General features: G+C 34.3%; 4 protein-coding genes across 5 annotated transcripts in view; 1 reads left to right on the top strand and 3 right to left on the bottom strand.

Annotated features, from left to right (window-relative positions):
* Positions 1-3,319: 3,319 nt before the first annotated feature.
* LOC123701331 overlaps positions 3,320-23,534 on the bottom strand; it is a 92,773-nt gene continuing 72,558 nt past the window's right edge. Inside the window, exon 4 of the mRNA XM_045648766.1 lies at positions 3,320-4,293. The gene's annotated coding sequence lies outside the window, so the exon portion shown is untranslated. The remainder of the gene's footprint in view (positions 4,294-23,534) is intronic.
* Positions 11,681-14,099, bottom strand: LOC123701320. The gene is made up of 2 exons (XM_045648750.1): positions 14,093-14,099; positions 11,681-13,784 (listed from the first exon to the last, which is right to left on the bottom strand). The coding sequence occupies exon 2, from the start codon at positions 13,781-13,783 to the stop codon at positions 11,798-11,800; it is 1,986 nt and encodes a 661-aa protein (XP_045504706.1). The 5' UTR covers position 13,784; positions 14,093-14,099; the 3' UTR covers positions 11,681-11,797.
* On the top strand, positions 16,069-17,839 carry LOC123701325 (putative nuclease HARBI1). Of its 2 annotated transcripts, none has more exons than XM_045648756.1 (5): positions 16,069-16,613; positions 16,699-16,967; positions 17,075-17,230; positions 17,310-17,466; positions 17,537-17,839. In XM_045648756.1, exons 1-5 carry the CDS (start codon positions 16,375-16,377, stop codon positions 17,613-17,615), a joined length of 900 nt encoding a protein of 299 aa, XP_045504712.1. In that variant the 5' UTR covers positions 16,069-16,374; the 3' UTR covers positions 17,616-17,839. The 2 variants fall into 2 exon arrangements, with proteins under 2 accessions (XP_045504712.1, XP_045504711.1); XM_045648755.1 differs by having other exon boundaries at positions 16,079-16,613; positions 17,550-17,839.
* Positions 17,814-19,421, bottom strand: LOC123701330. Its single transcript, XM_045648763.1, has 4 exons — positions 18,814-19,421; positions 18,464-18,721; positions 18,087-18,381; positions 17,814-18,003 (listed from the first exon to the last, which is right to left on the bottom strand). Exons 1-4 carry the CDS (start codon positions 18,826-18,828, stop codon positions 17,834-17,836), a joined length of 738 nt encoding a protein of 245 aa, XP_045504719.1. The 5' UTR covers positions 18,829-19,421; the 3' UTR covers positions 17,814-17,833.

The raw sequence follows: 23,534 nt of genomic DNA, 5'->3' as shown, positions 1-23,534 counted from the left end.
TCCACCTCTACTAATGTTATGAGGACTTGGTGTAAATCGAGACGAAGGTCGACTTCTGTGCATAGACATATCACAGTCGAACAGAATTTGCATAATTTTTAATTCTGCTTGAGCACGGGTGTAATCATCATATTTGCTTAGCTTGTTTGCTATATACTCTCCGAAACCATCATTTCTTTTTGTTTTACCAACACCACGTATAATGTTTTGAGCCTTTTCTAATAGTATCTGTAGTCTTAGATCTCTTAGCACGTGGTTTTGGTATCTAAGATTTCTATAGAGTCAGTTGTTGCTGAATTCACTACTTCTTCTGGGCAGTTGTAGTTTCCAACTGAAAGTACATGTACTTTCAGTTGGAAACTAATTGTGAACATAAATTTAAACTTTTTTCAGATGCCGTCAGGAACAGAAGAATGGAAGCAAGTTGCGAAAGATTTCGAGGATCGTTGGAATTTTCCTCACGGTTTGGGTGCCATGGATGGCAAACACATTTTCACAATTATCTGTCCACGAACAGTGGGAGTCAATATTATAATAATAAGCAGTTTTTTTAGTATAGTGCTATTTGCTGTAACAGATGCACGTTACAATTTTTTGTATGTACATGCTGGTGTTCAGGGAAGTATATCTGATGGGGGAGTTTTTAGACATACAGCTTTTGGGAAAGCACTCAAGAAGGCCTAGTCAAGTGGCATACGCTTCATAACGTTTCTCTTTCTACTTTGACGTCTTAGAGAATACGCTATACGACAGGTAGCCATGTGGATTACAAATTTACAACTTTGCGAACGCTTATTCTATTGGATCGTACTATAATGTCTATGGCTTCGAATTCTAACGTCAGTCCGGGTACGTCAAACTGTGATCTGTCATTCAGTTTGACATTAGTAATGTTGAAAAATATTCAAATAAACTGCCGAAAAAGTAGAAAATCAAAAAATTTACTTATTTGAAGTGAAATAAAAAATTCAGGTTTTGCTTTAGATTATAAAAATACATATAGAAGTTAATTTTGCATTTGCAATGATGCATAAAAATATATTATGTCTTCAAGGTTTAAATTTGATTTATTAAAATGTGTACTTATTTTTCTAGTTTAGAAATGGAGAGACTGCGCGCCAGCCCGGAGCAATTTTCTGCTCTAATAGAATTCATGGCAAGGTACTATAAAAAAATACAGTTTTGATTCCAAACTTACTTCAATATTCTTATAATAAACAATGAAATCATTAATACCAAGTGCTTCGTTGGTGTGTGTTACCTATAGGTATGGTGACCTATCTCGACCTCAGCGGGGACTTCAGGGTCGAGTAAAATTCCAGGTGATGCTGCGAAAAAAAAGTGGAAAAATCTCCGTGATACACTCGCAAAATATCTTAAAAGTACGAAAACCACTACAGGACAAGCAGCAAAGAAAAACTACGGCCAGTGGCAGTGGGCCGAACAAATGAAATTACTAAAACCACATTTAACTTTTGCTAAAACAATAGATAATATTAATGATCCCTCTGAAAACGAAAGCATTGATCAAACCGACGATGCCCAAAATATTGCAGTTGAGAATAATGAATCACAACCGGTAACACAAACTTCTGCATCACAGGCTGAGATCATTGCTGCACGAAATGCACCTATTTCAAATACTCCGCCTGGATCTAACACTCTTACGCAAAAAAATAACAATAAAGTCACGCCAGTCAACCAAGTGCTAGAATATTTTGAAAGGAAATCACAAAAGAGATCACAATCACAAATGGACGATTTGGAACATATATTTATTGGATATGCAAAGAGTGTTAAGAGATTGTCGCTCCGTAGACAGACTATTATAAAAATGAAACTAGCTCAAATCATAGCGGAACAAGAATTAGGAGAGATCGATGAAAGCACACGTGTCTCGCACACTTACACTAATTCATCGACTCCTTCAATCTTTTCCGATGATGGCAATTATTCTAATACTTACAATACAAGTGCACCAAATATTTTGGACTTAATTAATAACAGTAACACAGAAATGACATCATCTGCGGCTACGGCAACTTTAAACTTTTCTAATTACGCCGATTATTCCAACACTCCTAATACAAGTTCAACAGTTAATTTACAACCGATTATTTATAATAATAATTCAGACGAGACAACAGCCGAGGCTGTGGTTACAACTCTTGAACATGAACTGCATTTTGCTGTTTGAATCAAGAGACAGTAAATGCTGATGGTGATTCTATAGCAGCGAAATATTTAAAAACATTCTCGGCTTAAATCTGATTTTCATATTATATTGACTTCATAATTTTAAATGATTAAACCTCTGAATGATTAAATCTTAGTCTTTTTTCTTTAACCTATGTCATTTATATGTCAGAAATAATTTTGATTATAGAGATTTTGCAAAATTGGGTGTGAGCAGATGCAAAACATAGGTACTAACCTTAAAGTTATTGCTAACCGTTCCTCTGCAGAAATAGCTTCGCGGTATTTTGTATCTTGTTTTGTTATGTCTTCTTTAATCAATTATAAAATTTCATCGAAACATGCTTCTGGCATTCTGAAATAGATAAAAAACCGTTGTGGGCTGTTTCGTAAATCTCTCATTAGGGTATGGTATTCCCCATATTTTTTTCTTTCCTTGTTAATATCGTGTACCCATAACCTTTTCCTGTAAGTAATAATAATTAAGTTAAAATATAAGAATACTTTGTGATAATACTTAGGGCGCTTTCACATTATAAGGCACAGTCAGCGGCTCACTATGAGCCGACGCAGAAAATTGGCGATTCGCGCCGCAGCAGTCGCGCAGGTATGCACGTCAGTTTCGCTTTGCAGACGCTCCCGCATCGCGTCCCGCGTCCCGCTTTACCGACGCGCAGGTTTGGCCGAGGCTTAAAAGCCGACCAAATGTGGGCAAGGCTGACAGTCTTACTAAATTCAGTTGGTGGTGGGGTACATAAATCACAAGATAAGTTGAAGAAAGTAAGTTTGAAATTGCACCTTGTTAACCTAGCTGTATATTTCAGAATTTGTGGCAGTTGAACAGAGACGCCTGGGGGAGGCGCAAGACAAGCTCTTCCATGAGCGAGAAAGGGAGCGTGAGGAACTACTCCATAAAAGAGAAATGGAGCGACTGCGACTGGAGTTGCGTCCTTCTTTTTTTTTTATAGAGCTTATGTAAAATATGTACTGTGTTATATTTATATGTTTAAATGTTTTTGAGCGTTTATTTTAGATTAAAATCTTTAAATTTTATAGGATTTATATGTACTTAATTTATTTTAAGTGTTTGTTTTAGTTTTAAGAATATTAAATAAAACATGTATAATAGTTGTATATTTTATTCCTTAATTAGTTAAGTAGTTTATACCACCATTAATTCAGTACACACCTTTTTAAATATTAACAAAAAATACAATAACAAAAATTACAAACTTAAAAATGTAAAAAAACAGGTTGAGGCTGCAACGATGATCAATTTTTTATATTTTTAATATGACCAGTATTCGGAAACTTTAAAAGGATTAATATATACTGTAACTAATCACAGTAACTAATGCAGTTTCATTATTTAAATCTGTTTAGGTAAACAAAATAATATTTTAGGAGCGAAAAAATATTATACAAAACTACTTGGTCAGGCACATTGAATGGGTTTAAAAGTAATACACTTTAAAACTACACACAAAACACTTTAAAAGTAATACACTGTAGGTTTAAAAGTAATACTGCACTTATGTACTTAATTTTAATTAGTCTTTATTTAGTAAGTAATTTCACTCTTCTAGCCTTTATAATAATATACTTAATTCAACAATTAACTAAATGAATACTTCAGTCTTTATAACCAAAATTACAAACTTTTGTTTTAAAATATTAAACTATGGTTAATTACCAAACTTATTTGTCAATAAAATAATGCTCCAGTGAATCGGGAGTGTGCAGTGCTGCCAGTGCCAGGTGCTGTTCCAGTTAGTCGGACCAAGGAATGACTAGTTCACGCTACATACTACACGCCATTACCATAGATTATTTAGCATTATTCTGCCACTCATTAGCTCGTCTTGGTTGCTGGAAATGGGTCCAACCCCCACACTCGGTTCATCACCATCCTCTTGTTGCTCACTAGGGGGAGGTAATTGAGCATCCAGTGCAATATTGTGCAGAACACAATGTCAAACCTTTTTCGTGAAGTCCACGCATGTATGGTTCCAGTTCACTTGATGACCATATGAAGGAATCATGCGTGGCTCCACCATATTTCGCATTGACATTAATAATCTAATTACCATCACATATCTGAAAACAATAATTTTAAGTTATAAAAAATATTCTATTTGCAGTTGCTTTGTTATTTTGTTTTAATGTAACATGATTAAAAACAATGCTTACGAACTAATAATATGTATACAAAGAAATATAGCTGACCATTGGCACATTTAAGGAATGGTATCTTTTCCTGTTAAAATAATTCTGTTCATCTATGTGGGTTTTTATAATAGATATGTGAGTGCAATTGAAATTTCCTTTGAAATCTGTAATTATAGTCACATTATATAACCAATGACAATTATATTAAAAAATATAATTATTGTCTATTGTCAAAAGACTTTCAAATGGATTTGTTTCATAACATTATAATTTATAATTCAACAGAAACAAACATTTTGTATTTAAATGTCTTTTAATACATATGGAGTATACTAAATTGTTGTATAATCATTATGTGTATAATTAATGATTAAACGAACTTACCTGTACGTGAAGTTCAATCATAATTACATGAAGCGGTTTGTCTTCAAGATTAGTAAGGTTAGTAGGTATTTATATTGTATAATCATCATCTGATTTGAAAAGCTCATTGGAGAGCAACACAGAATTGCGCGCTGTTGTAAATTTTTTGCGCCTTGTGATAAAGTGATTTTTCATGTTTGGCATGTTTGCTGCTCTTTGTGTAAGGTGTTATAATTCAATATTGAAGACGTGTCGACGTAACCTGGGCTCTTCATTTAGAAATATCAAATTATACCTAAACACTTCTCCAAACCCGCTACACGCGCTGAAAACGAGAGACTACGCTTTGTAAAGCCCTATATAAATTGTTTATTATTTCTACAAATAAACAAGTCAACATCTGATTTGAAAAGCTCATTGGAGAGCAACACACAATTGCGCTCGGAAAAATTAATTTTACATAAATCGGATCGCGCATACATAAAATCACTTGAATCCAAAATCGAAGGCTTGCAGCGTAACACCCGCTTAACTTGCGTAGAGATACGTAATGTCCCGACAAATGAAAAGGAGAACAAAACTGACCTACTCCATATGGTGCAGTGTCTTAATACCAACATTAAATGTAAAATAGATTCAAGTCAAATAAGATAATTTGTTTATTATTCCACAAATAAACAAGCCAACATCTGATTTGAAAAGCTCATTGGAGAGCAACACACAATTGCGCTCGGAAAACGAGAGACTGCGCTTTGAAAAGCCCTATATAATTTGATTATTATTTCCACAAATAAACAAACCAACGTTGCGAATGTTGCCTTTATTCACATAATGGTAAGCCATGTTTTTCAGAAAAGAGATGTGTCAAATGTCATGGGAAACATAACACAATTATACACGAGGCGTATGATATATCAATTCCTAGTTCGTCGAAAACAGCAAGCCGTGGGTATCAGAAACATGAGTCGCCGCAACAGGTGCAAAGTAATTCACAATAATCTATTTTAATAATGTTCGGTGTCACATGAAATAATTTCGCCAAAATGGCTGAATAGCGTTGGAATAAATTTAAAAGAAAAGACAGAATTAGCGTTTATACTTAGTAACTAAATGTTTTAAGCTTATTGTTTCTTTTATTTTATCTGGTGTTCAATTTTTTCTGTGTTGAAACTTTTTAATAATAAATTATGCATTATTACCCGCACCCAAATACATAATTTTTTATGTTAATTTTTTTTCCACAGAGCGCAATATCGATACAAAGAACTAATGGATCCTTTAGAAGTAAGACAAGCGGCTTGCCTCAGATAACATGCGACAATTGGTGGAGGAATCTAAGATGACGAAACATTATTATGAAGTTCAACTATCGGCGCTACGGGCTGAGGTGTATTTACTGGTTCCGAACCTAAAAAGAAAAAAAAATTAAAGAAGGTGGTTATTTTACTAGAAGTGCAACCAAAGAAGTCAACTGTGGTAAGCATCCCTGCGACCGACGGACAGACGGACACACAAGTGATCCTATAAAGGTTCCGTTTTTACATTCGGATGTTCGGAACCCTAATAAATATAAAAGAAGAACTGTGAAATTAACTACTTAATTTCATTTTAGGCCGGTCCCAGCTATGGAGATGATGTAGAACCTCTTGTCCAGCCAGCGACTCTTAAGGAGGAAAAACGACTAGAAAATCTGCTGCAGAAATAGTAGACAAAATCTAATAATCGTCGCAAGCTGTGCATAAAAAGACAGCACTGAATTAAAATGCATACTACAATTACAAATGCATTCTGAAGAATTAGATTTACTGTCAAATGTTGAATGTGAAAATGCAGATTTTCTTAAAACATACCTCGATAAAACGAACTGTCAGCGAAATTATTCGCCATCCTTACGAAAATTTGCATTGTGTTTGCATTTTTTAAGCCCTATGAATTTGTGAGAAAGCAATTTAACACATGCTTGCCCCTTCCTAAAACTCTGTATAGGTGGTATAAATGTGTGGATTGTGAACCAGGATTCGCAAGTGAAGCTTTTTAAGCTATCAAATTATTAGTTAGTAAGTCTAATGAAAAAATATTATGCTGCCTTAGTCTTGACGAAATGTCAATCCGACAACACCTACAGTGGGATGGCAAACGTACCGTCGGATACGTGAATGTAGGACATAATCTAGACTCCTATAGTATTCCGCTAGCTAAGGATGCTTTGGTCTTTACGGTTACGGCGTTAAACTCCGGTTGGAAAATACCAGTTTGGTACTTCCTGACAAATGGTGTCAACGGAGACCAAAGAAGTAAACTATTAAAAAATTGTGTACATTTGTTAATAGAATGAAAGTGAAAGAAAAGAAAATTTGTGAAGTAAGTAACCAAAATAATTTCTGATAGTTTGGGTAAAACAGCCACACAAAGTCTGAAACAGGTTGCTGCCTATGGAAATAATGAAGTGTTGTTTAAAAACTTTGATGATTTTTTGGATAGCTAACAGGCACGGATCATTCTGTTGATGCAGTTGAAACAATGTCGCAAAAATAAAATGGCTAGAAGATTCACCTTAGATGAAAAGTTGACTGCACTGGTATGACACATGAAGCAAAGCCCGAATCATACAGATTATTGGAAAAAATGTTTGTTTTGCCCAACTTAAGAACACTGAATCGTCTTACAGAAAAAATTATTATAGGATGAATAAAAAAAGTTTTTAAATACATAGCTAACCAAACAAAAACTTTGCACAATATTAATTTATTTTAAGTGTTTGTTTTAGTTTTAAGAATATTAATAAAACATGAATAATAGTAGTATATTTTATTCCTTAATTAGTTAAGTAGTTTATACCACCATTAATTCAGTACACACCTTTTTAAATATGAACAAAAAATACAAAAACAAAAATTACAAACTTAAAAATGTAAAAAAAAACAGGCTGCAACGATGATCAATTTTTTATATTTTTAATATGACCAGTATTCGGAAACTTTAAAAGGATTAATATATACTGTAACTAATCACAGTAACTAATGCAGTTTCATTATTTAAATCTGTTTAGGTGAACAAAATAATATTTTAGGAGCGAAAAAATATTATACAAAACTACTTGGTCAGGCACATTGAATGGGTTTAAAAGTAATACACTTTAAAACTACACACAAAACACTTTAAAAGTAATACACTGTAGGTTTAAAAGTAATACTGCACTTATGTACTTAATTTTAATTAGTCTTTATTTAGTAAGTAATTTCACTCTTCTAGCCTTTATAATAATATACTTAATTCAACAATGAACTAAATGACTACTTCAGTCTTTATAACAAAAATTACAAACTTTTGTTTTAAAACATTAAACTATGGTTAATTACCAAACTTATTTGTCAATAAAATAATGCTCCAGTGAATCGGGAGTGTGCAGTGCTGCCAGTGCCAGGTGCTGTTCCAGTTAGTCGGACCAAGGAATGACTAGTTCACGCTACATACTACACGCCATTACCATAGATTATTTAGCATTATTCTGCCACTCATTAGCTCGTCTTGGTTGCTGGAAATGGGTCCAACCCCCACACTCGGTTCATCACCATCCTCTTGTTGCTCACTAGGGGGAGGTAATTGAGCATCCAGTGCAATATTGTACAGAACACAATGTCAAACCTTTTTCGTGAAGTCCACGCATGTATGGTTCCACTTCACTGGATGACCATATGAAGGAATCATGCGTGGCTCCACCATATTTCGCATTGACATTAATAATCTAATTACCATCATATATCTGAAAACAATAATTTTAAGTTATAAAAAATATTCTATTTGCAGTTGCTTTGTTATTTTGTTTTAATGTAACATGATTAAAAACAATGCTTACTAACTAATAATATGTATACAAAGAAATATAGCTTACCATTTGCACATTTAAGGAATGGTATCTTTTCCTGTTAAAATAATTCTGTTCATCTATGTGGGGTTTTATAATAGATAAGTGAGTGCAATTGAAATTTCCTTTGAAATCTGTAATTATAGCCACATTTTATAACCAATGACAATTATATTAAAAAATATAATTATTGTCTATTGTTAAAAGACTTTCAAATGGATTTGTTTCATAATACTTTGTAAACCTAACATTTATAATTCAACAGAAACAAACATTTTGTATTTAAATGTCTTTAAATACATATGGAGTATACTAAATTGTTGTATAATCATTATGTGTATAATTAATGATTAAACGAACTTACCTGTACGTGAAGTTCAATCATAATTACATGAAGCGGTTTGTCTTCAAGATTAGTAAGGTTAGTAGGTATTTATATTGTATAATCATCATCTGATTTGAAAAGCTCATTGGAGAGCAACACAGAATTGCGCGCTGTTGTAAATTTTTTGCGCCTTGTGATTTTTTAAAGTGATTTTTCATGTTTGGCATGTTTGCTGCTCTTTGTGTAAGGTGTTATAATTCAATATTAAAGACGTGTCGACGTAACCTGGGCTCTTCATTTAGAAATATCAAATTATACCTAAACACTCCTCCAAACCCGCTACACGCGCTGAAAACGAGAGACTACGCTTTGAAAAGCCCTAGGGGAGCGGGGGGCACGTTGTTACAATTTTTCGATGGTTGTTAATATGACAAAAGCTATCAAATAAATTATACATTTGATAACTTGTAATGTTAGTATGTCTATTTAGCTATGGAAATATGACTGAAAAATTATTAAAATTTATGTATTTTTTTCACAATGGAGAATTTAACTAAACAAGTAGATTGTAACATCTTACCCCGGAATTGGGGCTAGTTGTTACATCATCGGGGCACGATGTTACGGTAGATAAATGAACAAAATCATCAGTGATATATATTTTTTTATTAGTATTTCAAAACGATATAAACAATAGAGATCACTTTATACAGTCTTCTAACATTTATGAGTAATTATAATATCTATTATGGTAATTATTTAAGTTTTTTTTGGTAGAAAATCACTTTGGCAGGAACATTTTTAAATCTTATATAAAAACACAGACTTAGGCTGCAAATAACAATTTGTAGTAATTAAATTATTCACTTCCACTTCTTAACCCTTAATTCGACGCCGTGCAGTATACTTCGCGTTGAATAAAAAAAAATCTGCCTAAAAAACTAGACCTTATAACTTGAACTAAGATGGCATAATCGAATCCTTAACTATCTAACTACGTTGTCAAAAATCGGTGAGGCACACACTTCGACGGGAATCGAGCAGTCACCGGCGAGATGGTGGGAAGAAGCAACGTGGTGCGCAGGCTCTCGGTAAGTTGCACTTTATTCATTTTTTACGGCTTATTTTTTTCGTAGTATCATTGAAAGTTCCAGATAAAATACACATAAAGCTACTTATAATATATTTATTGTCTTACTGTGATTTGTTTCGTTTTTACAAGACCCACTACCTGAATGTCCAGTATTCTTCCCCTTATCAAAGTTATAGAAAACTATATACAAAATTATATGTCCAGTATTGTTCTCGTTGTCGACTTATTAGAAAATTAACTTTTGTTGTTTATTATAATACTATATTAGGGATCCGCATATGTAATATGTTTTGAATTTTACTATTTTTGTCTTTTTTAGAACTTCATGTCAAGAGGACAACGCTTAGTAGCATTGGTACCGCCTGAATATGCTCTTTCAGATATAGACACTGATTCTGAACCTGATGAGGATATTGCTATTCATAATAAAACTGAAGATTTGTCCTCCTCATCCTGCCCTCCCATTGACTCAAGCTTACAGCGCATGAATTTATTAGACAGTTCCGAAAATGATACACAAGATTTAGCCAAGTCGTAGATAACGATAAAAAGATCGTCATTGTAAAATGGTTCGATAATAAGGTTGTAACTTTGGCCTGTTCTTATGCAGATGCTTACCCTGTTCAAGAAGTCATGAGATGGAGCAAAGAACAGAAAAAAAAAATTTGGTGTCACATGTCCCCAATTAGTCAGCTACTACAATCAACATATGGGAGGCGTTGATCTGTGCGACATGTTGATAGCTCTTTATTTAATATCTTTCAAGAGCCGTCGTTGGTACATGAACATCTTTGGCCAAATGTTAGACATATCGGTTAACAATGCTTGGCTGCTCTACAGGAGAGAATGCAACATGAAGAGCCTGAAAAACATAAACCTAAAAAAGTTTAGACAGAGGTTGGCAGTTGAATTGTGGCAAAAGGGAAGATCGGTTGAGACGGAACCCCCAAACCCTGTACCGAAAAAAGCTCTGATCCAAAACCCAAGTGCACCGAGGACCCCAGTTTCTGTACGTTATGATGGATACAACCACTGGCCTGAATATACCACTTATGGACGTTGTAAGTTCTGCAAGAACAATAAAACGAACATGCAGTGTTCCAAATGCAAACAGAGGTTGTGCTTAGTGACCATAAGAAATTGCTTTTATAATTTTCATAATAAGTACTTAGATAGATAAAATAATGATTAACAATCTACATCGATATTTTTGATACTCATTTTTATAACTGATACTGATTATTTTAACTAAATGTTGATTATTATAAAGACTGCATAGATTACCTATTATTATGTTCAAAACATAATTGTGATTTTTATAATTTATAAGATTTAAGAGTTACAGAGTATTTAAGCGTAAAACAATGTAACTTTGAGACTTAATTTACCAAAATATATTGAATAATATTCTATTGAACCTCTGGTTTTTATATTCTACCTTTTTTACAGTGAGAAATATACTACACATGATTCAAGTGCATCAATTTGTTGTAAACTTGATATGGTCCAGTATATAGGACATAGGTTTTTCAGGAACCTGAAAACAATAGATTTTTTTTTGTATTTTTTTTAGGGTCCTAGATAAGCTAAGAACTGAAATTAGTAACACAGATACAAATTTAATTACAAAAAAAATCTGTCGAATTAAGGGTTAATAAGTTATTTTAATAAACTTTTGGCAAACTAAAATACTTTGGATTCTAACATTTTTAATGCACTTATATTATAGAAAGATATATAGTAATTTTTATAGAGGTAGGTAACAATATCACACACAAATATTAAATCAGTCTTCATCAGAATTGCAATTAATGCAAATGAATGAGCAAACATTCCCCGTTACACATTTGACATGGGCCCACATTTTGCATTCTAAACATTCTACCCAATCTTCTTTTATCGAGGTGCTATAACTTTCGCTACACACTAAACAAAACCATTCATCAGTATCAGAATCTGAATCGGAAACCAAAATTTTTTTCTTCACCTTTTCTTTTCCTTCTTCGCTCATTTTCGAGGACTTTCCTTTACCTTTTCCTTTTCCTTTACCTTTGCCTTTGCCTTTTCCTTTAGTTTTGTCACACGTTTTTTTGGTCTTTGCCAGTTTTTCTTCATACTCTCTTTTTAATGAGTCTTTTTCAGGTGTGTCGGTTAGCACAGTGGATTTGCGTTTACGACGACTGTTGATAGATTGTTTTCGAGCTACTGCTTTAGGAAAGGGTCTTATTTTTGAAGGTGAAAAATTTTCAAATTTACTTTGTATACCAGATGGACCTGGTATCGACAATTCTATTTCATTTTCTTTTTGAGTCAGTGATGTAGTCAAACATTCTGTATCTTGCGAACTAACGGGATTTGGACAAGGTGAAATAGGAATATTTTTAGTAGTGTCAGGCATTGGATTTGTTGCTGTTTCTATTGCCTGTATGATTTCAGTGGTGCTTATGTTCAGTTGAGGTGTAGAATCTAACAATTCTGGATTTTCCAGGTCTAGTGTCAAATTGGAGATGTTCTGCGAAGTCATGGGACAATCTGTTTCAGGATTAGGGCGATCAGTGACATAAGAAGGCGAAAAGTCACTGTCTTGAAAAATGTCAGGATTGAAGGGCCATATCCCTGTTGATCTGAATCCACTCATGATATTTGCAGGATTTAGGGCCAAAGGCAGTGAATCTTTCACCACGGCAGGAAGATCATGAATCGTCATGGTTTTTCCTGGATGATTATACATCCAGGCAGTCTGTGTTCGATTAAGGTGGTTTTTAAAAGGACCATAAACTCCTACATCTAATGGTTGTAAATTGTGAGAGCAGTGCGGTGGAAATGACAGCATGATTATGTTGTTTATTTTGGCTTTCTCAACGACATGAAAATTTACGTGTGAGCTATGGTTATCCAAAAGGAGCAGAACGGGCTGTTCAGCAGAAGGCTTGACATGTTGAATGAAATGATCCATAAATTTTAAAAATTCTACTTCTGTCATCCATCCCGAAGAATTTCCCGCTCCAATCGCATCTACTGGTCCAGTACGAAGAAAAAGATCCGTGTATCTCATTCTGGGAAACACGAACATCGGTGGAACTGAATTCCCAGCAGCATTTATGGCACATGCAAGAGTAATAAGTGTCCCTCTTTCGGCAGATGTGATCGCACCGACCTGTTTTTGACCCCGGGCAGCAACTATTTTTTTAGGCTTCTGTACCGTCGTGACACCTGTTTCGTCAACGTTCCATATTCTTGAAGCAGTGAATTCATATTTTTGGAACAAGCCTTGCAGTTTGTCAAAAAAATCTTTAACGTTGGTTTTGTTGAACGATGTTGCTCTACTCAAAGATGTAGCTTCTGGTGTTCGTAGAGATAGTTGAGGATTTCTATCCATAAAACTTTTAAACCAGTCCGGCCCAGCCGTATTATTTTTATGCCAGCTGGGGGGAATATTTTTTAAATCGAGTTTTAGAGCACATTGATAAGCTAGTTTGCGTACTTCTGTTGGTAGTAAACCAAAATATATTTCTGAACTTTTGAGTAGATAAGAAGCTAATTTATGTTCTGTTTCTTCTGAGAATACCAATCTAGGTTTAACGTAACCCAAAGAACAACTTTCGTTGTTTTTTGTTTTTCTGACATACCTGGATAAGGACATCGGACACAAATTAAACATCTCGCTTGCTTTACGAATGCTCGTTTTATTCTGCAGTACTTCTGCTGCAGCAGATTCATAAACTTCTTTACTAGTTGTACCTCTTTCTGTTTTTCTTTTATAGTTTCTCATTCTGGAAAAAACAAAAAATACGTAGAATTTTTAAAATAAGAAAACGAACAGTACAATACCAGATAAGGTAATATTTTTGGGGTAAGTTGTTACATGTAACAACTTACCCCAAACAATTGTAACTACTTGCCCCATGGCACGTTTTTTAATATAAATTGAAGTCATTATTAATGGATATCGATAATAGAATAAAACAATATTTTAAATTAAAGGTAGATATATTATGAACGTTCAAGGTTAAAATTTTTGACAAAATAAAAAGTATAGTCATCAGGAATCAAAAATTTCGTAAAGGATTTTTTTACTTACTTGGTTGAAATCGGGACACACGCACACAACCTAGCAGCTCAGCGCTTGGCAGGTCACTGATTGTTTTTATATAATGCACGATATTATAAGAAAACAAATGAGTCTAATTATGTCCATCAAAGAGTTTAAAATCCCGGTAAAAAACGCGTGTAACTTCTTACCCCTGTAACAACGTGCCCCCCGCTCCCCTATATAAATTGTTTATTATTTCTACAAATAAACAAGTCAACATCTAATTTGAAAAGCTCATTGGAGAGCAACACACAATTGCGCTCGGAAAAATTAATTTTACATAAATCGGATCGCGCATACATAAAATCACTTGAATCTAAAATCGAAGGCTTGCAGCGTAACACCCGCTTAACTTGCGTAGAGATACGTAATGTCCCGACAAATGAAAATGAGAACAAAACTGACCTACTCCATATGGTGCAGTGTCTTAATACCAACATTAAATGTAAAATAGATTCAAGTCAAATAAGATAATTTGTTTATTATTTCCACAAATAAACAAGCCAACATCTGATTTGAAAAGCTCATTGGAGAGCAACACACAATAATTGCGCTCGGAAAACGAGAGACTGCGCTTTGAAAAGCCCTATATACATAATTTGATTATTATTTCCACAAATAAACAAACCAACGTTGCGAATGTTGCCTTTATTCACATAATGGTAAGCCATGTTGTTCAGAAAAGAGATGTGTCAAATGTCATGGGAAACATAACACAATTATACACGAGGCGTATGATATATCAATTCCTAGTTCGTCGAAAACAGCAAGCCGTGGGTATCAGAAACATGAGTCGCCGCAACAGGTGCAAAGTAATTCACAATAATCTATTTTAATAATGTTCGGTGTCACATGAAATAATTTCGCCAAAATGGCTGAATAGCGTTGGAATAAATTTAAAGGAAAAGACAGAATTAGCGTTTATACTTAGTAACTAAATGTTTTAAGCTTATTGTTTCTTTTCTTTTATCTGGTGTTCAATTTTTTCTGTGTTGAAACTTTTTAATAATAAATTATGCATTACAAATCCGTATATAATAAAAACAAAATTCAGAACTACCCGCACCCAAATACATAATTTTTTATGTTAATTTTTTTTCCACAGAGCGCAATATCGATACAAAGAACTAATGGATCCTTTAGAAGTAAGACAAGCGGCTTGCCTCAGATAACATGCGACAATTGGTGGAGGAATCTAAGATGACGAAACATTATTATGAAGTTCAACTATCGGCGCTACGGGCTGAGGTAGGGATTTGATGTATTTACTGGTTCCGAACCTAAAAAGAAAAAAAAATTAAAGAAGGTGGTTATTTTACGAGAAGTGCAACCAAAGAAGTCAACTGTGGTAAGCATCCCTGCGACCGACGGACAGACGGACACACAAGTGATCCTATAAAGGTTCCGTTTTTACATTCGGATGTTCGGAACCCTAATAAATATAAAAGAAGAACTGTGAAATTAACTACTTAATTTCATTTTAGGCCGGTCCCCAGCTATGGAGATGATGTAGAACTTCTTGTCCAGCCAGCGACTCTTAAGGAGGAAAAACGACTAGAAAATCTGCTGCAGAAATAGTAGACAAAATCTAATAATCGTCGTAAAAAATTGCGTGCTGTGCATAAAAAGACAGCACTGAATTAAAATGCATACTACAATTACAAATGCAATCTGAAGAATTAGATTTACAGTCAAATATTGAATGTGAAAATGCAGATTTTCTTAAAACATACCTCGATAAAACGAACTGTCAGCGAAATTATTCGCCATCCTTACGAAAATTTGCATTGTGTTTGCATTTTTTAAGCCCTATGAATTTGTGAGAAAGCAATTTAACACATGCTTGCCCCTTCCTAAAACTCTATATAGGTGGTATAAATGTGTGGATTGTGAACCAGGATTCGCAAGTGAAGCTTTTGAAGCTATCAAATTATTAGTTAGTAAGTCTAATGAAAAAATATTATGCTGCCTAACGGCCGAGCCCAATAATCGATCCTAATCGAAAATCTGCTACTGGAGACTGAAATTCCTATCCATTTTTCAAAAAAGCGTCTCAATAATCAATCGATCTATGGAAATGTCAATCTTTTGCATCAATCCATCCTTGAGAGGACGGATTGACGTTTTCGGATAGGCCTCTCTATGAAAGTGACATTTTAGCTGTTTCAATATACTATCTTTCATTTTGACAGTTAATTTTTAGATCAAAATCAATCTTGGTTTGTAATCGTCCGAATTCGTAGGATTTTGTGTTTGATCTATAGCTTAAAATGTTTTCAAGTGATACCGATGACAGTGATCTTGAAATGCTTACTCAATTATCGGATTGGGATGATACTGATAACGAACTAGAACCTGGTGACCATCCACGCCGTAGGCAATATCAACGAGTAAATGTTTTGGTTACTCTCAACGACGCCGAGTTTACGTTTAGGTTTAGGTTAAACAAAGTTGCAGTTGAATTTCTCCTGACTGAAATAATGCCATACATCAGAGTTACCTCAAAACGGTTAGTACATTACTGAAACTTATTTATATTGTTTTTATAATTTTATACTGTGACTACTATCACTAATGTACTTGTATATTTTCAGAAACAATGGTGTATCTCCTTTGCACCAACTGCTGCTAGCATTGCGGTTTTATGCATTGGGCACCATGCTAATATCAGTTGCTGATTTTGTTGGGGTTTCAAAATCATCTGCAAGTCGAATAGTAGCCGACATATCTGCAGCAATAGCTAGATTGTATGATAAATATATTTATTTACATGTAAGGAGTGCAGAAAAATTCTTTAATATAGCCCAGTTTCCTCGAGTAAGTGGTGCCATTGATGGTACTCATGTCCATATCCAATCTCCATGTATGTATGTTTTATTATTAATAGGCATTAAAATGAACATGTAGTTACTTGATTTTAGATTAAATAAGAGAATATTATCCAATACATGAATACTTGATTTATTTTAGGTTCAGAAATAGGTGAAGAGTTTCGTAACCGAAAGGGGATCTTCTCAATTAATGTTCAAGCTGTTTGTGATGGCGATCTTAAACTAATGAATGTTGTTGCCCGGTGGCCTGGATCAACACATGATGCCACTATTTTTAACAATTCAATATTAAGAGGTAAGGTACTACATCTGCATACTTTAATTTTAGTTTAATAAATTAGAATTTATAACTTATTTTGTTATTTCTATTACAGCTTCATGTGAGACTGGTGCTTTGGGTAATCAATGGTTACTTGGAGACAGTGCGTATCCAAATAGGCCTTATCTTTTAACACCATTGCTAAATACTGCAACTCCCCAAGAAATCAGGTACAATGAGGCACATATAAAAACCAGGAATACCATCGAAAGGTACCATAAATCTACAATTATTTTCCTAGATCTTTCTGCCATGTTTTTAAATATTTTTTTTATATTTAAGTATGCATTTGCAGAACCTTTGGAATATGGAAACGCCGATTCCCAGTAATTTCTTTGACAATGCGACTATCATTGCCTAACATACAAAAAGTTATAATCGCTACAGCAGTTTTACATAACATTTGTAGAACTTATAATATTGAAGAAGTGCCTCCTGAAGTCAATGTGCCGTGTGTTGCTGCTGAAGATCCAGATCAGCTCCCTAACATGGAGTTAAATGATGTTGAGAATAGAACAGAACTCATCAGACATTATTTTTAACCAATAAAAACTTTATAATCAGTAAAAACTTTATTTTTTATTCCTTATTTTCTTTTAATTTGCTTATTTCTAATTTTAGTTTTTCATTTTCTAATTTGATTTTCTCATATGTACAATCTAGAACCATTTTCTTTTTTTCATAATACTCCGCTATTGCGAGGTTTCTCCTTATGCGCCCCTCATCAGGTTTTGGCCTTTTCTTAGAACCTGTAATATTTATTTAATTAAAAATTAAAATGAAGTCTATCAATAATAAAGAATAAAGAAGTATATAATATAATTAAAATTACCACTGGCTCGGGGAGTACCCAAAAAAAGCCTCTTAGGTAATGCAGGTCCAACAGCTGCTGGAGTGTTAACGACTAGAAATGGCACCTCCTGCCCATCACCATTGTCTAGTGGTAATTCTTTTTCCACTTCATTAATAATTGCACCATCACTGCAGTCACCATCACCATAATCTACCACTTGTTCTGAGTCGCCACCAAACTCCACTGTAAAGCCATCCACTGTACTGCCTAACAGTGAGGCGACTCTGTCCAGTATTTCATCTGGTGGTATATAAGGTGGCGCTCCACCTCCAGTCTAGTAACAAAAATGAAAATTACTTTTAGAATTTATTTAATAATTACTATACAGAACAACTTTATAGCTCAATTTATGTTACCTTGATGCGATTCATCCGTATCTGAGTATTGCGTTTGCGTGAGTTTTTTTTCAAATTCTCCCACTTTAACCGGAGTTGTTGCGGTGTACGGCGACAAGTCCCAAAACTGGCGTTGAATGATGTCGTTATTCTAACCCATTCTTCCATTTTCAACTTATTGTTGGTGGCGTTAGTCGCTTTATTTGTTATTATGGCACTTCCTTCGATCAAAGAAAGCAACGCCTTTGTTTCATCCTTACTAAGTGCTTTGGCTTTATTCTGGAATAAGGATTAAAAAAAAAATAAACAGTTAAATATTGAATATTTGCGAAACGTTATTTTTTGCTTCTAATTTGCAGTGTAGTACTTACATGTTCAGTATCCATAACTATTTGTGTTTCTTTATGAAGAAACAAAGCACCCAATATGTCCCTCTGTCCGTAGTTTAACAACTAGGTAATAATTAATAACAACGAGTAATAAGTACCTACTTAAAATACTGAGAATACTCAAACCAAAAGTTCGCAATGCAAAGGTTGTGACTTGTGAATAATTGTGATTTGTGATTTACAAGAGGTTGACATTTGACAGACAACAGATTACAGAAGTGCGTTTCGTTCCTTTAAAAATAACGTTTCAATTCGTAGAAAATTTGTTTTGTTATTTCTCTTTGCAGACGTTCACATGTATTTATATCAAAATAAATATGTTATCTATATTTTTTAATGTACTCGTACCTTTGAAATTTTAATAGACGTTTTTAATAACACTTAACGCTTTTAAATTAAACGAATACTCTTTTTGTAAGTATGAATGGAATGGAACGTATGTGAGGGAGTAGATTAACTGCTATCCGTGGTGTAACTAAAGATAGAGATCAAAGGTTTCGATATGGGGACGAAGATCAAAGATCGATCCACAGATAGAAATTAATCTAAGATCGGGTCAATCTTAAGATATCAGATAGAATATTGGGCTCGGCCGTTAGTCTTGACGAAATGTCAATCCGACAACACCTACAGTGGGATGGCAAACGTACCGTCGGATACGTGAATGTAGGACATAATCTAGACTCCTATAGTATTCCGCTAGCTAAGGATGCTTTGGTCTTTACGGTTACGGCGTTAAACTCCCGTTGGAAAATACCAGTTTGGTACTACCTGACAAATGGTGTCAACGGAGACCAACGTAGTGAACTATAAAAAAAATGTGTACATTTGTTAATAGAATGAAAGTGAAAGAAAAGAAAATTTGTGAAGCAAGTAACCAAAATAATTTCTGATAGTTTGGGTAAAACAGCCACACAAAGTCTGAAACAGGTTGCTGCCTATGGAAATAATGAAGTGTTGTTTAAAAACTTTGATGATGATTTGGATAGCAAACAGGCACAGATCATTCTGTTGATGCAGTTGAAACAATGTCGCAAAAATAAAATGGCTAGAAGATTCACCTTAGATGAAAAGTTGACTGCACTGGTATGACACATGAAGCAAAGCCCGAATCATACAGATTATTGGAAAAAATGTTTGTTTTGCCCAACTTAAGAACACTGAATCGTCTTACAGAAAAAATTATTATAGGATGAATAAAAAAAGTTTTTAAATACATAGCTAACCAAACAAAAACTTTGCACAATCGTCTTTGACGAAATAGCATTAACACCACATTTAATGATTTAACCTACAACGAAAAAAATGATAATATTTCTGGGTTTGTTTATGAAGCTGGAACCAGGAAGATGAGGTTTTGTGACCAAGCTCTAGTCTTTATGATTAGGGGTGTGTGTTCATCATGGCGTCAAACATTATATTTTTGCGAAGGGACTGTTTCTTCAGCTGCACTGCAAAACATTTTGAAACAGCTTGTGAAAGAAGTTGCACAGACTAGTTTAAAATACCATTGGGTCTAGTTTGTAATTAAGGTTCTACATTTAAATCCGCCATTAAAAGTTTAAGGGAGATTACCATTCATAAACAAAATAATCAGAATGAAAAAGATGGTTAGTTTTTTATTTAATTGTGGTAGCTATCTAATATGTGTTTGTTTTTCAATTTATTATAATTTACTTTCAGATGGCACAGTAACCATTTGTGGATACAATTTGAGTGTATTTGTTGACCCACCTTATCTTTTGAAAGGATTGAGAAACAATTTTCTTAATAAGAACATAATTTGGAATAGCAAAACAGCACCCTGGAAAGATATACAATTCATTTATGATTTGGATAGCAATTGGACACACAAGGGCATTACCTAAATTAACGGTATACCATGTCGACCCAAATAAAGTTAAGAAAATGAAAGTGAGTGTAGTTGCGCAAGTTTTAAGTGCTCAAACTGCTGCTATGCTAAAATTTCGCCTAACTCCAGCTGGTTCCCTGGACGTAAACATATCGTTACGTATTGCTGGGTAATAGAAGTGGATAACTGGAGCAAACAATCCAATCATATTAAAGTTGTTCTTGGCGGTTGCTACCCATTGCTCTGGAACATTTCCAGCCACTGTGCAGTAGCAGGGTCCTATTGATGCACGCGCTCCCTGTGCAATTCTTCGGCGATGCATAGTTTCTATATTACCTTGTTGTTGCTCAGCTGTAGCTGATCCTTGTGCCGAGTTGTTGTAGACATTAACGTTCTTATCGAACAATGCGGTAATCAAGGGTTGAGCTGGCCCTTCACTTTCAACAAAAGTGAGATTAGCTATAGCGACTTTCTGGCCGGCACTTCGAGCTTGTTCAATCCTTCCTAATTCACTCATTTTGAACCGGTCTTTTAATTCAGAGAGTACAGTGCAGACACGTGTGCAAGCTGTGTAGCATACTCTGAATCGGCCTTCGATAGTATCGTTAGGAAAGATGACTCCTTGAAGTCGTTGTTGTATTGCTGCATTCTGTGCATCAATTGGTCCATAACCCAACAAATTCCTTGTGGGCACTGTACGGGCTAGCCGTACATCCTGACTCAGCGCTTTACACGATCCTATTTAATTATGGTGACAAGAACATTTTCACCAATATTGTGTGTGTGATTAGTGTTGTGTTAGTGTTCGCAAGTGAGGATTTGTATCAAGGAAGTATCAGTATCAAGCAGTGAGTCTTTAAATATATTTTGTATCATGTCTAACGCCGAAGATTTAAAAATCAATAACAATTATTAAATACTATCGAACACATTTATAGTAATTTTAAAAAGGATGGCGCGGATAGGAAAACCTTCGATTTCATAAAAAGAAGGTTGGATGTGCTAGACAGACACTGGCACGAATATCAAGAAAATCATAATGTTTTATGTAATATTGAGGTCAAAAGATCTCATAGTTATTTCGAAAATAATGAGTTCGACTTAGCTCAAGATAGATATAAATATATCAGGGGAGTAATTTTTAATTATAATCAAAGCAAAGAGTAAAGGCCTAAGACACCATTATTACAATCTCTCGGCGTCCCAGGGACTTCTCTATCTCAATCATCTTCTAAGGTACTAACTGATCAAATAATTAGTAGCAAAACAGACGAAATTATTCGTATACAGATTAGTTATTTTAAGGCTTTTGATCATACAATATCAAATATCATTTTGGATGATGTTAAGGAAAAGTGGGAATTCGATCATTTATTAAAATCAATACAGTCGCGCTGGTCTCTAATAGACTCTATCCATTGGGAGTTGGACAGTGAGCTTGGGGGTAGAAACTCGGAATACGAGAATACCTTTTTATCATATGAACAAAAATACAGCCGAGCACGTAAATCAAAGAGTTTTTCTTATGTCTTTATCAGATAAATATTGGTTTGATTATTAAATAATAAAAATTTTTGAATGGTTGTTTGATTTATTAAAAAATATGATGTAAATTAATTAATATTTATCTAGAAATTTAAGATGATTGAATTAGATTAGACCAAATTAATTAATTTTTAGAGCACGAATATTCTCTGTCAAAACATACCGATATTTTTTAATAAAAATATCAATATCGATATTGATATTCTCAAAATACATCGATACGATATATATAGACAGTTTATTGCATTTCCGACATCCTTCGCAAAGGACTAATATGACATAGGAAAGGTAACTGATTATGAAGCACACATTGGTCTACTAGTAGAAAAATATTGCAGTAAAAGGCCATATCGTTGCACATTGGAAGACAAGAAAGAAATAGTGAACCAAATAGCAAAATTATAAGAAAAGAATATAATGGATGAATCATATAGCCCATTCGCAGCACCAGTCACGTTAGCATTTAAAAGAGATGAAAACAAACGATCATGATTGTGCATAGATTTTCGTGACTTAAATAAAATAGTGGTTCCCCAATCACAGCCATTTCTTATTGAGGACCTTATAATAAAAATAAGAGATTACAATTATTTTTCATCACTTGACTCCATTTTGGTATACCTTAGCGAGTTTCAGATAGACACAAAACTGCATTCGTGACAGAAGAAGGGCACTATGAATAGACCTGCTTACCATTCGGATTGAAAACTTCTCCAGACATTTTCCAGAGCATAATGTGTAATATAATACGGAAGCACAAGCTCCCAGAGTTTACGGTATGTTTCGTCGATGATATTTTGCTATTCTCAAAATCCCAAATTTCATTAGAGATTAATTGTGGACCCGGAACTGTCTAGAATGAGCTCAAGCAGCTACACTCACTAGTGATCAAGTTGCATTCCTGAAATGATTCTGATTCCTGATTCCAAAACGTTATGGATGATGTATTCCAGGTAAAGTTTCAACAATTTCAATACATTACAGACGTATTTGAGGTCTCACTTGCTCTATCAAGAACGGAGGAGAAGATTAAAATCTCACCTCAAACTAAGAAGAGCACAGAAGGAGCATTAGCTACTGAGAATGAGACGTGTGAATGTGTCCTGGAACAAATGGAGGAGTTTGAAAGAAATTCTCAACTCTAATATTTCGGTTAAGATGAACAAAAAATGTACTAGATTCCTGTATCTTGCCATCTCTCACATATGCATCCCAAACAAGGATTTTTAACAAAAAAAAAAACCAGTGATTTCATCCAAATCCGTTCAGCCCGTGATCCACAAGTCACTGACATACGATGCCTGAA

The sequence above is a fragment of the Colias croceus genome, chromosome 21 (assembly GCF_905220415.1).
Source record: "Colias croceus chromosome 21, ilColCroc2.1".
Lineage (NCBI taxonomy): Eukaryota > Metazoa > Arthropoda > Insecta > Lepidoptera > Pieridae > Colias > Colias croceus.
The sequence above is the reverse complement of the archived record's forward strand: the minus strand, read 5'-3'. Positions and strand labels throughout refer to the sequence as shown.